We start from the raw sequence: 14,388 nt of genomic DNA, 5'->3' as shown, positions 1-14,388 counted from the left end.
TGTGTTGTACAATGAATGAATAAATAAATAATTAAATACTTTTGAGGTTATGGGAATTTGAATTAAAGTAAATTTTACTATAAGTGAACTTGACATAAAATTCTCAAAATCGCCCATTACTCAAACGTTGAAAAACTTGAATTCAAGTAAACTTGACCAATGTAAACGTCCGTTTAGCGCAGGTTAGCACATGCACGGGGAAGTGAGGCGGGGCAGCAACTTACACGGTGTCTCAATTTGCAGAATACCTGGACGCCGAGCTTGGACTGTGTGTGGCGCGAGGTCTGCTTGACCAATGCGCAGAGCAGTTCTGCCTGCAACTCCCATTGGTCGAGACACTGTTGCAGAGCGTTCTGCGCCAGCACCACGTGATAGTCGATGCCAGCCGACTCCACTGCCACCGAGATGAACAGCTGGCAACACTGTAACAAATGACACAAAATATATCATATTTGAATATACATCAAAGATATGAATAGTTGGCAACACTGCAACAAAGGACAGAAAATATAATTACTAATACCACAAATAACCCACCTGGATGCTTGTAATCGGTGGGGCTAGATATAAACTTGAAAGTAAGTAAGTAAGTAAGTTAGGCCCCTACTATAGTGAGGTTCACGTTATTATGGCAGTGGAAAAAGATAGAGCAGCGTTGCCACTCAACCTTGCCACTGCCTTCTATAGTAGATCGCTGATACCAGTATACCTTATGTAATATCAACTGTTCATTCTTCTTCAAAATAATCAATCCTATACTATTAAACGAGCAACTTCTGTTTTTATGTTTATATGTTTGTATTTCACCGAGACCGGATCTCGAAAACGGCTCTAACGATTCTCACGAAATTCAGAACATAGTAGGTTTATAATATAAAGATTCGATTGAACTAGATCTCATCCTTGGGAAAACTCACTGAAGGACATTGAAAGGATAATTTATTAATCATCCTTGGAAAAACAGCTGATAATAATTATTTCGTCGTCTGTTGGTGATGGAAGTGAGTGAGCGAGTTCATGTGTGGTGGACTGTGTCAAAATTATGACTCAGCTGTTGAAATTTTGTAATCATTCAATCAGGTACTTAGTGCCGGTTGCAAAAAGCCGGGTTATTTACAATCCTGATTAATTCCAGTAGATCCATCTTTTTGAAATGGTCTTCTCTGATTTGGTTCACGTGAAGTTAATCAGGATTAAAATCTAACCGGCTTTTGTGCAACTGGGCCTCTGTGAGGGAAATTTTTGCCTTCCATTTGGGAATTAATCTCAATTTACTGTGATTAGATAGAACATTTCTGTATGAATGTTATTATAATTTCTTCTTTCGTAATAAATTTGTCATGCTTTTGTACTCCAGAGCGAAGCTCGGTCCCCGATATTCATATTTTATTCGTCAAGAACAAATATTTTTCAGTAATAGATTAATCAATTTTCGGAATTGAATTTAAACATTTTGTTAATTATTTATATTCCTTGATAAAAAAAAAAATCTGGTACCATTTCAGAGCTAACGAATGATAGCGCTATCTGCTTTGTCGAATGATAGACAAGGATAGGTAGCCTACACCGATTACAGTATATATTCAAATACTGCTATTTTAGAGTGGACTCACTATAGTAGGGGGATATAACTTACTTACTCACTGCCAGGGCCAACTTCTCAGGGCTAAGTTCATATTTGACCAGATCAAAATTCTCTGAGTCCAGAACTGGGAGTTCATATCTTCTTAAAATGTATTAATCCAGGCCTACTTATATTTATTTAGGAAATATAATTATAGTACCCTTTTTTAAATTAATAAAATAATAGATTAAAAATACAACTAGTTTCAGTGATCCACTTTTTGTTGAAATAGCCTGAAGATGATGGTGTGGATCACTGTAACCAGTTATTATAATTTGTATTTTTAATCCATTACTTTATTAATATTTCAAAAAAGGTTACTATAATTCTGTGAGGTTATATTCGGTATCACCGACAAAATGCTCTGTTGCCAAACAATGTAAAATTGATAATCAACAAACAAAATATTTCATCTTATTTATAAAAATTCATTATATAATTATTGAAAAATATATTTTCTTGCTTAATAAAATATAATTGATTATTTAAAACGAGAATGAACCGTTAATAAATTACATCAATAAACCTGTATCAGCTTCCGTCTATAGAAGGCATTGACAAGACTGAGGATCGGCAACGTTGTTCTGCTATCTTTCTTCACAACCATTATAACGTGGACATCACTACAGCTCAAAAATTTCTAATTTGTAGAGATTTGAGTGAAATATTTTTGTTTTTAATCAGTTTTCAAATATCAAAATTCAAAATTTTTAGTTTAGTCATTAGTTTTGAAGTGGAAATTGGACTTTTTGAAGTGAAAGTGAACTCTTAACCTTATTCTTTTTTGAAACTTTTATTTGTAAAAATTTGGGAGAAGACAGTTTTGGGCTATGCCTGTTGTCTTCTCCCAATCATATTATATTTATCATAATTATGATCTGTAATTGCCAATGGAATAAATAAAATGCCTCCAGGGTCTCCAGGGGATATCATGAGAAAATACATACTGAATAATATAAGTAATCAGCTGGTTATTAGAATAGGAAATTACTAAAATATTAGCTTGGATTTTATCATGCAACAGGGTCCAGGAGGGTTATTAATTTTTGTCTTGGACATTGTCCAACGAGATGTGGTGAATTGACTAAGTTGAAATGTCGATTTGAAGATATTTACAGGAAATAATTTTCTAGTTGCACATTTAAACGAATTTACAGGAATGGTAGTGATGCATGCATATCTTGAACAGCTTGATAGCCTCCACCTGCAGACTTGAAGATATTCATATTTTATTCGTCAAGAACAAATATTTTCAGTAATAGATTAATCAATTTTCGGAATTGAATTTAAACATTTTGTTAATTATTTATATTCTTGATAAAAAAAAAATCTGGTACCATTTCAGAGCTAACGAATGATAGCGCATCTGCTTTGTCGAATGATAGACAAGGATAGGTAGCCTACACCGATTACAGTATATATTCAAATACTGCTATTTTAGAGTGGACTCACTATAGTAGGGGGATAATACTTACTTACTCACTGCCAGGGCCAACTTCTCAGGCTAAGTTCATATTTGACCAGATCAAATTCTCTGAGTCCAGAACTGGGAGTTCATATCTTCTTAAAATGTATTAATCCAGGCCTACTTATATTTATTTAGGAAATATAATTATAGTACCCTTTTTTAAATTAATAAAATAATAGATTAAAAATACAACTAGTTTCAGTGATCCACTTTTTGTTGAAATAGCCTGAAGATGATGGTGTGGATCACTGTAACCAGTTATTATAATTGTATTTTTAATCCATTACTTTATTAATATTTCAAAAAAGGTTACTATAATTCTGTGAGGTTATATTCGGTATCACCGACAAAATGCTCTGTTGCCAAACAATGTAAAATGATAATCAACAAACAAAATATTTCATCTTATTTATAAAAATTCATTATATAATTATTGAAAAATATATTTTCTTGCTTAATAAAATATAATTGATTATTTAAAACGAGAATGAACCGTTAATAAATTACATCAATAAACCTGTATCAGCTTCCGTCTATAGAAGGCATTGACAAGACTGAGGATCGGCAACGTTGTTCTGCTATCTTTCTTCACAACCATTATAACGTGGACATCACTACAGCTCAAAAATTTCTAATTTGTAGAGATTTGAGTGAAATATTTTTGTTTTTAATCAGTTTTCAAATATCAAAATTCAAAATTTTTAGTTTAGTCATTAGTTTTGAAGTGGAAATTGGACTTTTTGAAGTGAAAGTGAACTCTTAACCTTATTCTTTTTTGAAACTTTTATTTGTAAAATTTGGGAGAAGACAGTTTTGGGCTATGCCTGTTGTCTTCTCCCAATCATATTATATTTATCATAATTATGATCTGTAATTGCCAATGGAATAAATAAAATGCCTCCAGGGTCTCCAGGGGATATCATGAGAAAATACATACTGAATAATATAAGTAATCAGCTGGTTATTAGAATAGGAAATTACTAAAATATTAGCTTGGATTTTATCATGCAACAGGGTCCAGGAGGGTTATTAATTTTTGTCTTGGACATTGTCCAACGAGATGTGGTGAATTGACTAAGTTGAAATGTCGATTTGAAGATATTTACAGGAAATAATTTTCTAGTTGCACATTTAAACGAATTTACAGGAATGGTAGTGATGCATGCATATCTTGAACAGCTTGATAGCCTCAGCCTGTAGACTCTCTGATGAGAGCGTGGTGAGTGGTGCACTGATGGTGTCCTTGGTGTGTAGGAGGTGGGGGTGTCGCCACAGCACACAGCCGGGGTCACCATCCGACTCCATCAGCTTCTGCACCAGCTGCTCATATTGGGTGCCCACCACTAGGCCACCAGCGCCGGACACCACGGTCAGGTGATACAGCCACGAGTCCTATACAAACAATAGTGTTTGTGAGTACAGTACATAATCTAAGCTAATAATTATCTAATTAAATCTAAATAAATTAATGTGATGTAACAATAGTATAACAAAATAAAACCTATAATTTCTTGAATAGAATAACAGTGCATAAACCTTGTCCAGCAAGATAGTTCCAACCTAATAAATAAAATAAATCAATTTTCAAATGGGAATGGCGAATATGTGAGATATACATAGTCAAAAATCACAGTGGACAGAATAATAATATTATGAAATCACACTTTAGATTAAGCAAAATATGAAATATTTCCAATATTTCTTTGGGAAGGATGGATTCAATTATTAAAAATTGTAAGGGAATAAATTATAAACCAAGAGTCCATTATGTACGCCTTACGTTTGTGACCAGTGTTTTAGTAGAAAGTATTTCCATTGCATGTCTTGGTTTCACCTCATCAATTGGCGAAACTGCTCAAGCTCGTAGATACTATTGGATAGTCTGAAAAATGAAACAGATTGGAATTAATGAAAAGGAATAATCAATCAATCAAGAATATTCTTTATTCCAAAAATACAGTAAGTACAAAAATGATGAATAATATAAAATACAAATAATTTAGTACTTAAATTAGGTTTCCATATTATAGGTATGGAATGAGCCTACATGGGCATAAGAATCAACTCAGGTATAATAATTATACTCAAAGGTAATTTCAACATTCTTGTAAAGTGAGAATCAGAAATCTAATGACACAGTAGTTACATAGACGTCCTAGAACCTAGATTATTAAATAAATTATGTTATTACAAATTGATAGTGTCGTAATCAAGATAGGTTAACATATTTTACTGAAGAATTAGTCAATAAGATTCGCCTTGGTTATATGTTTCGTATTTCAATTAGACTACAATTCACGGATGGCAACTAATATATTATTTCAAAAGATAGCAAGAAGCTTAAATAAGTAATAAAATAAAAGTATCTATAGTGAGGTTCACGTTATAATGGCAGTGGAGAAAGATAGCAGAACAACGTTGCCGACTCTCTGTCTTGTCAATGCCTTCTATAGACGGTAACTTATTTTATTAAGCGAGGAATTATATTTTTCAATAATTTCATAATGATTAAGATGAATTAAGTTAATTAATTATCAATTCTACATTGCTAAAAGACGATCTGGCAACAGAGCAAAGCGAGAAAGAGATAGCGCTATCTGCTTTGTTAAGAATAAGAATAAGAATACTTAATTTGCCATTAAACAAAAAAATTGCAATAGGCTTCGTCAAGGTCACAAACAATCAACATTGATACAGTAATCCATTAAAATAATAATAATAATATATTAAATACATTTTACAATATGTTCTACTAAAATATAATCTCTAATTGCTCACTCAAAGAATAGCGTGTCAAAAACAATGTTACAAACTTTAAAACAGGTGGATCTGCAAGATTTGGTCATTTTTCAATTGTATGTGGGTTGGATGCCATAAATTCACTAAGATTATAGAAAGGCTGATTCTTCAGCCATCTACTAACAACTAATTAAAAACTTTTCTCTGGCAGATTACGAACCCATAGTGGAAGTTTATTGAATATCATGTATCTCTAATGGTAATGACTCTTGTGTGTCTTTGCCAATCTTATTTGAGGAATAGGAAGATCAAAATTTCTTCTTGTGTTATTGGAGTGTCCTATGCTGTTGAACTTGTGTATATTCATAAACCAAATTATGATAAATGTATAAAGTTGGCACTGTCATTATTTGATATTTAACAAAACTTTCTCTGCAAGATTCTCTTTGTTGCAGGCCATCGATTATTCTAACCACTCTTTTTTGAAGAATAAGTATCTTTGTGGTAGTGCTACAATTACCCCAAAGTATAACTCCATATGTTGTAAGGGAATGAAAAAGGCAAAAATAGGTTGTCAAAAGCACATCTGAGCTTACAAAGTATTTGAGCTTTCTAATAAGAATGATAGAATCATGATTTCATGTTGAATGATAGACAAGGATATCAATACCAATGCTAATCAAACACTGTCATTATAACGTGGACCTTACTATAGCATTAGATGCTCATTTATATCACTGGAAAGAATGTCAAACGAAAATTTCTATAGTTTAATTTGAAAAGCGATCAGTTCAAAAAATCTAGTAGAGGTAGTAGGCTAATAATATTGTTACCTTCCGAATGCATTGAAGAGAGCCACAATTTCACTTCTTTCCAACTTGAAGAACCTTTTTCCCATGGTCAGAAGGTTTTTGCCATTGTCACTTACAGTCAGTTTGTCAAACTTTCCGGAAAACAAGATTTTCAAAGCCGTTCCCAAGCCTTGAATCTGAAATCAGAAATGAGGAAATTAACATCGAAATGAAACGGGAATCAATTACTGCTGTTATGATTCCACCATTCATAACACTCTCTCTGGATAAATAAAAATATAAATCCGAGTACCATTTTTAAAATTATTTAGTCATATATAAATAATTTTAAAAAGGGTACCCAGATTTGTATTTAAAAGTAGCCCTAAAGGAAAAAGACACTCTCTCTGTGTATCACACAGAACCACTCTCTTAGAGAAATCGCCTCAGTTTGACGGGCCAAAAATATGCAATTCTTTGCCAAATGATTTGAAAGATATGGAAGGCATTAAAAAATTTGAAATTGATCTAAGAGATTGGCTGGTAATTGGACTATTTTATACTTTGGATGAATGTTATAATACAGCTGCTTAACCATATATTCAATTCAATTTATTTACAGCCAACAATACAAAAAAATTGTAAGCAAGGCAAAGTCAGAATATTATAGTCATACAAATTTTTGTACGATTTCAATAGTTGATACAAGCACATGAAAGTAACATAGTATAATATGTATATCAATATGAAAAATCATATTCAATATGTGATTGAGTACGTTTTTGTGGCGAAGTGATAGTGGATCCACTTAACTCGAGTTGATGTTCAATCGTTATTTGAATTATTGTTCATTCTATTATGTTTTTAACCTATAAATGTTGACCATCCTCTGTCCATTACTTTGGATGTTTCAGGATATGATTAAAATTAAATAACACATGATTGTATCTGGAACAGGACTGCCTGCAATATTATCTATTTAAACAGCTTATGTAAGAATCAACCGAAAGTAAGTTACCTGAAGTTTTCCCCACAGTTTACACTTGTCGCAACCCACACAGTCCATTATCTGCGATATGTTTCGGAAATGCATACGAAACTCTTCCTTCAGTTTGCGAGCCTGCTCGCCACCGGAGAACATTGAGCTCTCGTTGAAATGATCCGGGAAGGATCTGAAAAACAAGTTTACAATACAAAAGCTGAACCTTTTAAAAATTATAGTAAATTATAATTTTCAAATAGTAATTTTCAAACAGGTGTAAGGCAGTAAACCTTATACTAATCCTGCAGGTTCGGATGCAGCAAGGTGGCGGTCCAACCATTCAACGTGACCTGCGCAGCGCTCGTAATTAAGCCAGGGGATAAATCAAATCACTGACAAACCTTAAATAGCTTCGGATAGGACCGGAAAATGGATTGCGTACGGGTTGGGAAATTAACGAATGACTCATCATCACGTCTGAACTACTGGACTGATTAACTAGAAATTTTGTATGTTGATTTTTAATTTATCGAGGATGGTTGTTATAAGCCTATTTTAAATTCTTCAAGATATCAGTAGGTCGAATTTTTAGAATTTTTAGTTTGTCAAGTTTCCAATTAGACCCTTGCGGAGCACGGGTTACCTGCTAGTTATAAATAAAATTATTTCTCGCCTTCCTACTTTTTTCGTGATTTTTTTCATTTTGAATTATTTATGACTTTTAATTAATTTTGATTTTTTCATCAGTGTAATGCACTCACTTGACAACAGACAACAAGTCGTTGATGGCAAGCCTGGTGTCCGAGTCCTGTTCGGCGTTGCCAGTGTAGTACTGCTCTCGCTCGAGGTAGGGCGCCGCCTTGGCAAGTGCACGCAGTTCCAGCAGGTAGACGAAGTAGAGGTTGCGCAGCCACTGAGGGCCCTCATTGCCCGTCTGCGCAGGCCCGAACCGCTTCTCGAACTCGGCCAAATTGTGGCCCCATTCGGCCCTCTGTGTCAACAGGCCTAGGCTGTTCTTTTCTGCAACAAAGCATAAATAATCAAATCACAATATCAAATCAAATCAAATCTTTATTTGTCCCAAAAACATAATTAGAATGACAAAAATGGTTATAGATGGAAAAAGAAAAATACCATTAATAGGATTATACATAACTATATTAAAAACGGGAAGTCCCTGCAAGGTTCGAGGAGCCTGAGCGCAGAGGCCGAGTGTTCAATGCTCAACAGTAGAAGAAAATAATAGTGGGATATTATTAAGAAATAGGGAAAAGAAAAAGTGAGTGAGGAAGGGAAGAGAAAGAGCAGAGTGAAGGCATACGGGAAAGTAAAGAATAGTTGAAAATTACATAAAAAAACATGAGAAGTCTTTATACTAAGCTTTGAGGAAATTACATTGCCACCATTACATTGTTCAAGATTATCCATGTATTAACTTCAATTAGAAGTTTTCTATTAAATTTACTAGTGATAAAATGGTTAGGAATAACATTGATGAGCTTTGATACCTGATATAAAAATTGTTTTCTACAAATTGATAAAACAGTATCTGTAATTTAAGAAGTAATAGATGAGGGACGGAGGTTTTACAATTCATAATACAGTTCACGGCCGTCTGTGTAAACAGGCTGATCTTTACTGCAACAAAGTATATACATTGAAATATTAAATTTCGCACCTGGGGCGGAAAATGTGTCCGCTTTGCCAGTTCGAGATAGCAGTTTTGAAGTTCAATACAAAGTAGTGTCCGCGTTGCGAACAAATTTTCCCCACACCACAAAAAACAAACTGAAAACTTGACGAATCGAAACGAACTGAGAAGAACTTGACCAAATTGTAATCTTGAACTAAAAACTTAATGGAGGCTCGCAATTTGTCAAGTTTTCAGTTCATCAGGTGCCTATTTTGATCATTTCTTGAGAAACTGAAACAAGAGGGAAGTTGAGCTGTTTAGTTGGTCGAATGTCACGGCATCAAGCTTAAGGTATGTCCACACATACCGAACCGAACCTCGAACAGCGCAGCGAACCGCGCAATCCGACGTACATCGCGCCGTGCAGCGAACATTAGCATATGCTTCATAATATTAAAAATCAGCTGTTAACCATTCGCCGCGCCGTTCTCCGAACCGTTCACCGTGCCGCTCGCCGCTATTTTAACCGTTCACCATACCGCTCGCCGAACTTTTCAGCCAATCAGAGCCATCGATTACAATTCTCCGTGCTGTTTGCTGTCTATACAGAAGTATAGGCCTCTTCTTATTACTTTCCTTGCCCTATTACCATAGGTAAGGAAAGTATTGCTTTCCAAAAAAAATTAAGGTACCCTGATTTCAAGTTTTCTATACGTTTCAAGTCCCCCTGAGTCCAAAAACATGATTTTTGGGTGTTGGTCTGTGTGTGTGTGTGTGTGTGTGTGTGTGTGTGTGTGTGTGTATGTGTGTTTGTGTATGTGTGTATGTGTGTATGTCTGTGAACACGATAACTCCATTCCTAATCAACCGATTGGCTTGAAATTTTAAACTTAAGGTCCTTATACCATGAGGATCCGACAATAAGAAATTCAATAAAATTCAATTCAAGATGGCGGAAAAAATGGCGGATAATTACTAAAAAAACATGTTTTTCACGTTTCTCTCGAAAACGGCTCTAACGATTTTCTTCAAATTTATATCATAAGTTAAGTGATTGGACGACACGACTGAGTTTTTAAAAATTGAAACTTTATTAACACTACAACTACAGAAAATACCGAATTAAAGAATTTCGGGAGCCGAGTGCTCTCGTCAAGAGTTTGAGTAGAACTAACTGAAAATAATTAATTGAGACATAAAGAAGACAATGCATAGTCAGCTATATTCTATAACAATGGGGTTGTAATACTACTACTATAGATATTTAACTCCTCCACCCCTAGACTGAAGCTGTCCTCAGCGATCAGAATTTTGGGTTTGGAGGCAAGGCCCAAGAACAAATGTTGGGGCTTGCGAACTTGCTGCTACATTAACATTTCTACAATTATTTCGTAAAGAAGTTACATATTTAATAAAGTTATATAATTTAAATACAATAAATATACTAAGAATGACAATAAAACATATAATAAAAATCCAAATATAATAAGTATCGTCTTTTGCAATGCTAAGTTCTTCTATTGCTAGTAGTGGTTCAATCTTAATATTTGCTTCATGTATAATATCAAATGAAAAGTTTGTTTTCAATTTACGAAATGGAACTTCAGATGGGATTGTTATATCACTTTCCCAATATTCATGTATTTTAGGATGTTCGAATAACTGTTCTGACTTATTAAGATACAATAATTGAGTTGATTTTGGATATAATGTAGTGTTCTTTTTGTCTGATAAAATAATAGCTTTGTCAATTTTGTACAATAGATATTGATTGATAATTGGTATGAATTTTACAAAAGAAGCAGATTCATTAATTACTAATTGTTTACAGTGTTCTAATTTCTTATCTTCTAACACTTCACTTATACACTTATTTTTTATCACTGTCACATTTCTGCAGTAGTAGTTGTCACACAAATATTCACATTTACCAGATAAAATTTCGTCATATCTCAGGATAAGGGAAGGATATTCATGAATGGTGGTAACTTCAGTATTACGATAAACAGGATAGGATAATAAGAAGAAGGTTTCATAAGTAGGTGATTTTAAAGGGAATTCAATGAAGTAGGATATATATTCTTTATATATTGAGCAGTGTACCTTTGCTAATTGCCATAATACTTCTGGTTCTTCAGAAATCAATTTTACATTAGATTCAGAAATAATATTATTTATTTCTTTATGGGATAATATACTAGAATGTAGAATATTCAATCTACAAAACTCCAAACTAGTATCTAGATCGCTTATTTTATTAAAGAGCAAACTTAATGAGCTAAATAAAAGGGAAAATTGCTGGTTCAGCTGTACAGTCGTAGTTTCATTTGAGAGAGTTTTGAAATAGTTTATAATTTTCAAATTATTCCCATGAATCTTTTTCACATCAGCATTAAAATCGTCAATGAGCCTTTTGTTTACTGAAAATTGATTCTCAATATTATGCTGTAAGCGGTATTCATTTGACTGAACTTGAAATAATATTTTGTCGTATTTTTCTTTGTCGTTCGCATCCATGTTACCGGTTACCCATGAAATAGCTGAGCCAAGTCCATTGAAAAGTCCACGCTTATTTCTATTTTTGCTGATATTGATGTGATCTAGTTTTGTTTCTGTGTATTTTAAATGCATTGTTATGATGTCTAGACGGCCTTGATCGATATTGTGTTCACGCAAAGTGAATATTGTTCTTTTGATTGTATTTAATTCGATACGCAACATGTTCACATTAATATTATGCATGTATGTGAAGGTTTCATTTATTACGAATGAGTCCTGAATTTTGATAGGAGTGATGCCTGATGTTTTACTGAGATCAGTCAATCTATACGGGTTTGCTGGTGTTAGGAACAGCATCACAAGAAGAAACATTGTTACCTGAAACAGATAAATTAGTTGATTTCTTTTTCTTTCGAGCTCGCTTCACTCGATTCGGATGAAGTTTGAAGGGTCTTTTCTGAATCGCTCTTGGATTAGTAGCTAATTGAGTTTCCTTATTGTATTTCACTTTGAAAAATTTGGGTTTGTCCTTTTTATTAAACGTTGTCTTTATGAAGGGTTCGTTAGGCATTTCAAAATCTTTTTCTCTAGTTTGATTTAAGCGATCAGTTCTGTTTTGTTTTTCTTGTCCTACTTTATCTTTTACTAGTTTGTGAATAGTTTTCAGTTTTTCTAGATAGGCGTTTGTTCTTTCTTCAGCAATAAGGGCTTCCGTTATTTCATCAACATATGGATTTTTCGATACACCAAAAGTCATTTCCATAGGAGTTAGTTTCAAGGTTGAATTTATTGTGTTATTGAATGCGATAATTGCAAGTTTCATATTATCTTCGGGTTTGTTGTCTTTATTTTCCATTTGTATAGCATTAAGGAGTTCAATGAGTGTCGAGTGTGCTCGTTCCAATAAACCCTGGGAATCTGGATGTCCCGGTGTTATATAATAAGGTTCTATCTTATATAAACGCAAAAAATCTCGAAGTCCAGCATTGTCGAATTCACGACCATTATCCATTTGGATTGTCTTAGGGCATGGAAATAGAGAAAAGTAATCATTCAAACAAGACTGTATTTCAAGTTGGTTCAAACTTGTTAGTGGATATGCCATGAGTTTTTTCGAAAAGCAATCTATTATCGTGAGGAATTTTATTCTACTGTATTGAAACGTGTCAATCTGTAATTTTTCGAAAGGTTTGTCAGGAGTTGGGGTAATTTTGTATTCAACTTGAACAGGTCTTCTATCATATTTCACTTTAGCACATACTGAACATTTATTTATGTATTCTGTAATGTCTTTAAGCATGGTAGGCCAATAGTATTCTCTTCGAATGTGGTTATAGCTTTCATTAATTCCACGGTGATACGTTTTTCCTACATGATAATTGGTTACAACTTCTTTTTGTTCCTCTGAATCAGTTATATCCAAATTCAGTTTCTTATATCTCCTAAGTTTCACAGAATTAAAATTAGCAATGATAACATTCTTAAAATTTTCAAAAATCATTTCATATTCTTTTTCCAATACACCTGTCCTGGAGCAAAGTATCCCATAAAGTGTGTTGGGTTTCAAGTATTGTATACACACATCATTTATTTCTTCAGGAGTGGATGAACTTTGAAAATATAGAGTCAATCTGTTTTTTGTAAAAACTTTTCTGATAACAGGTTCTTTGTTGCCACGTTCTAAAATGATTTGATTTTGTTCAACATTGATTATTTTGTCATCTTCCGCAATAACTACTTGTTCGTTCGAACTCTCCTGTGAATGTATTGTAACTAGACTACGATTATCAATTTCTTGTTCATTAGCATCATTATCATTATCATCATTATCATTAGCATCATTATCATTATTTACAATATTATCTCGATCGGAATTGTTAGTTTGTTCGGCAGATTTGCCTACATGTTGAAGAAAATCGTCAAGTGTGACGGTGTCTACTGAGGGAATGTCTGTGTTAGTGTTAAATCTAAGCAGTTCGTCCATGTCAAATTCGTCGGGGTCATCGAGATCATTGTTATTCTCGAGATCCTGAAAGTCATGATTGAAACCACGAAAACCACTTTCGAAACCTTGGAAAGGTTCGTCTTCATCATTTTCCATCATGTTAACGTCAAGTGGGCGTATTCTTGAAAGAGCGTCGGCTACTTGGTTCGATTTACCTTCCACATACTGGATTGAAAAATCAAATTCTTCTAGAAAGAGTTTCATACGAATTAATTTTGAATTCGGTTCTTTAATGCTGTGGAGCCATTGAAGAGGTTTGTGATCGGTTTCGATTATGAATTTTCTACCATAGAGGTATGGTCGAAAATGTTTGCATGACCAGACTATAGCTAATAATTCTTTCTCAATCGTAGAAAGATTTTCTTCATGACGATTAAGTGTACGAGAAGCATATGCAATGGGTAAGGTTTTACCATTGAATTTTTGTGATAACACTGAACCTATAGCATAATTGCTAGCATCACAAGTCAGAATAAATGTTTTTGTGAAGTCAGGTAGCTGTAAAATTGGATCGTTTTGTAATAGAAGTTTTAATGTTTCAAATGACTTTTGATAGTCTGGATTGTTTGGATTGATTTTAACATCTTTTTTCAAGGCGTGTGTGAGAGGTTTTGCAATCTTAGCGTAATCTTTTATCATTTTTCGAT

The 14,388-nt window shown here is 33.7% G+C and overlaps 1 protein-coding gene across 1 annotated transcript in view; it reads right to left on the bottom strand.

Annotated features, from left to right (window-relative positions):
- Nucleotides 1-14,388, bottom strand: part of LOC111043481 (uncharacterized protein CG43867-like) — a 157,116-nt gene that overhangs the window by 33,595 nt on the left and 109,133 nt on the right. The window contains exons 12-17 of the mRNA XM_039438193.1: nt 13,636-13,765; nt 8,366-8,624; nt 7,641-7,794; nt 6,760-6,819; nt 4,263-4,484; nt 249-422 (exon numbers count right to left, since the gene is read on the bottom strand). Of these exons, the coding sequence (XP_039294127.1) occupies nt 249-422; nt 4,263-4,484; nt 6,760-6,819; nt 7,641-7,794; nt 8,366-8,624; nt 13,636-13,765 (999 nt within the window). The remainder of the gene's footprint in view (nt 1-248; nt 423-4,262; nt 4,485-6,759; nt 6,820-7,640; nt 7,795-8,365; nt 8,625-13,635; nt 13,766-14,388) is intronic.

Source organism: Nilaparvata lugens, chromosome 11 (assembly GCF_014356525.2).
Source record: "Nilaparvata lugens isolate BPH chromosome 11, ASM1435652v1, whole genome shotgun sequence".
NCBI lineage: Eukaryota > Metazoa > Arthropoda > Insecta > Hemiptera > Delphacidae > Nilaparvata > Nilaparvata lugens.
The sequence above is the reverse complement of the archived record's forward strand: the minus strand, read 5'-3'. Positions and strand labels throughout refer to the sequence as shown.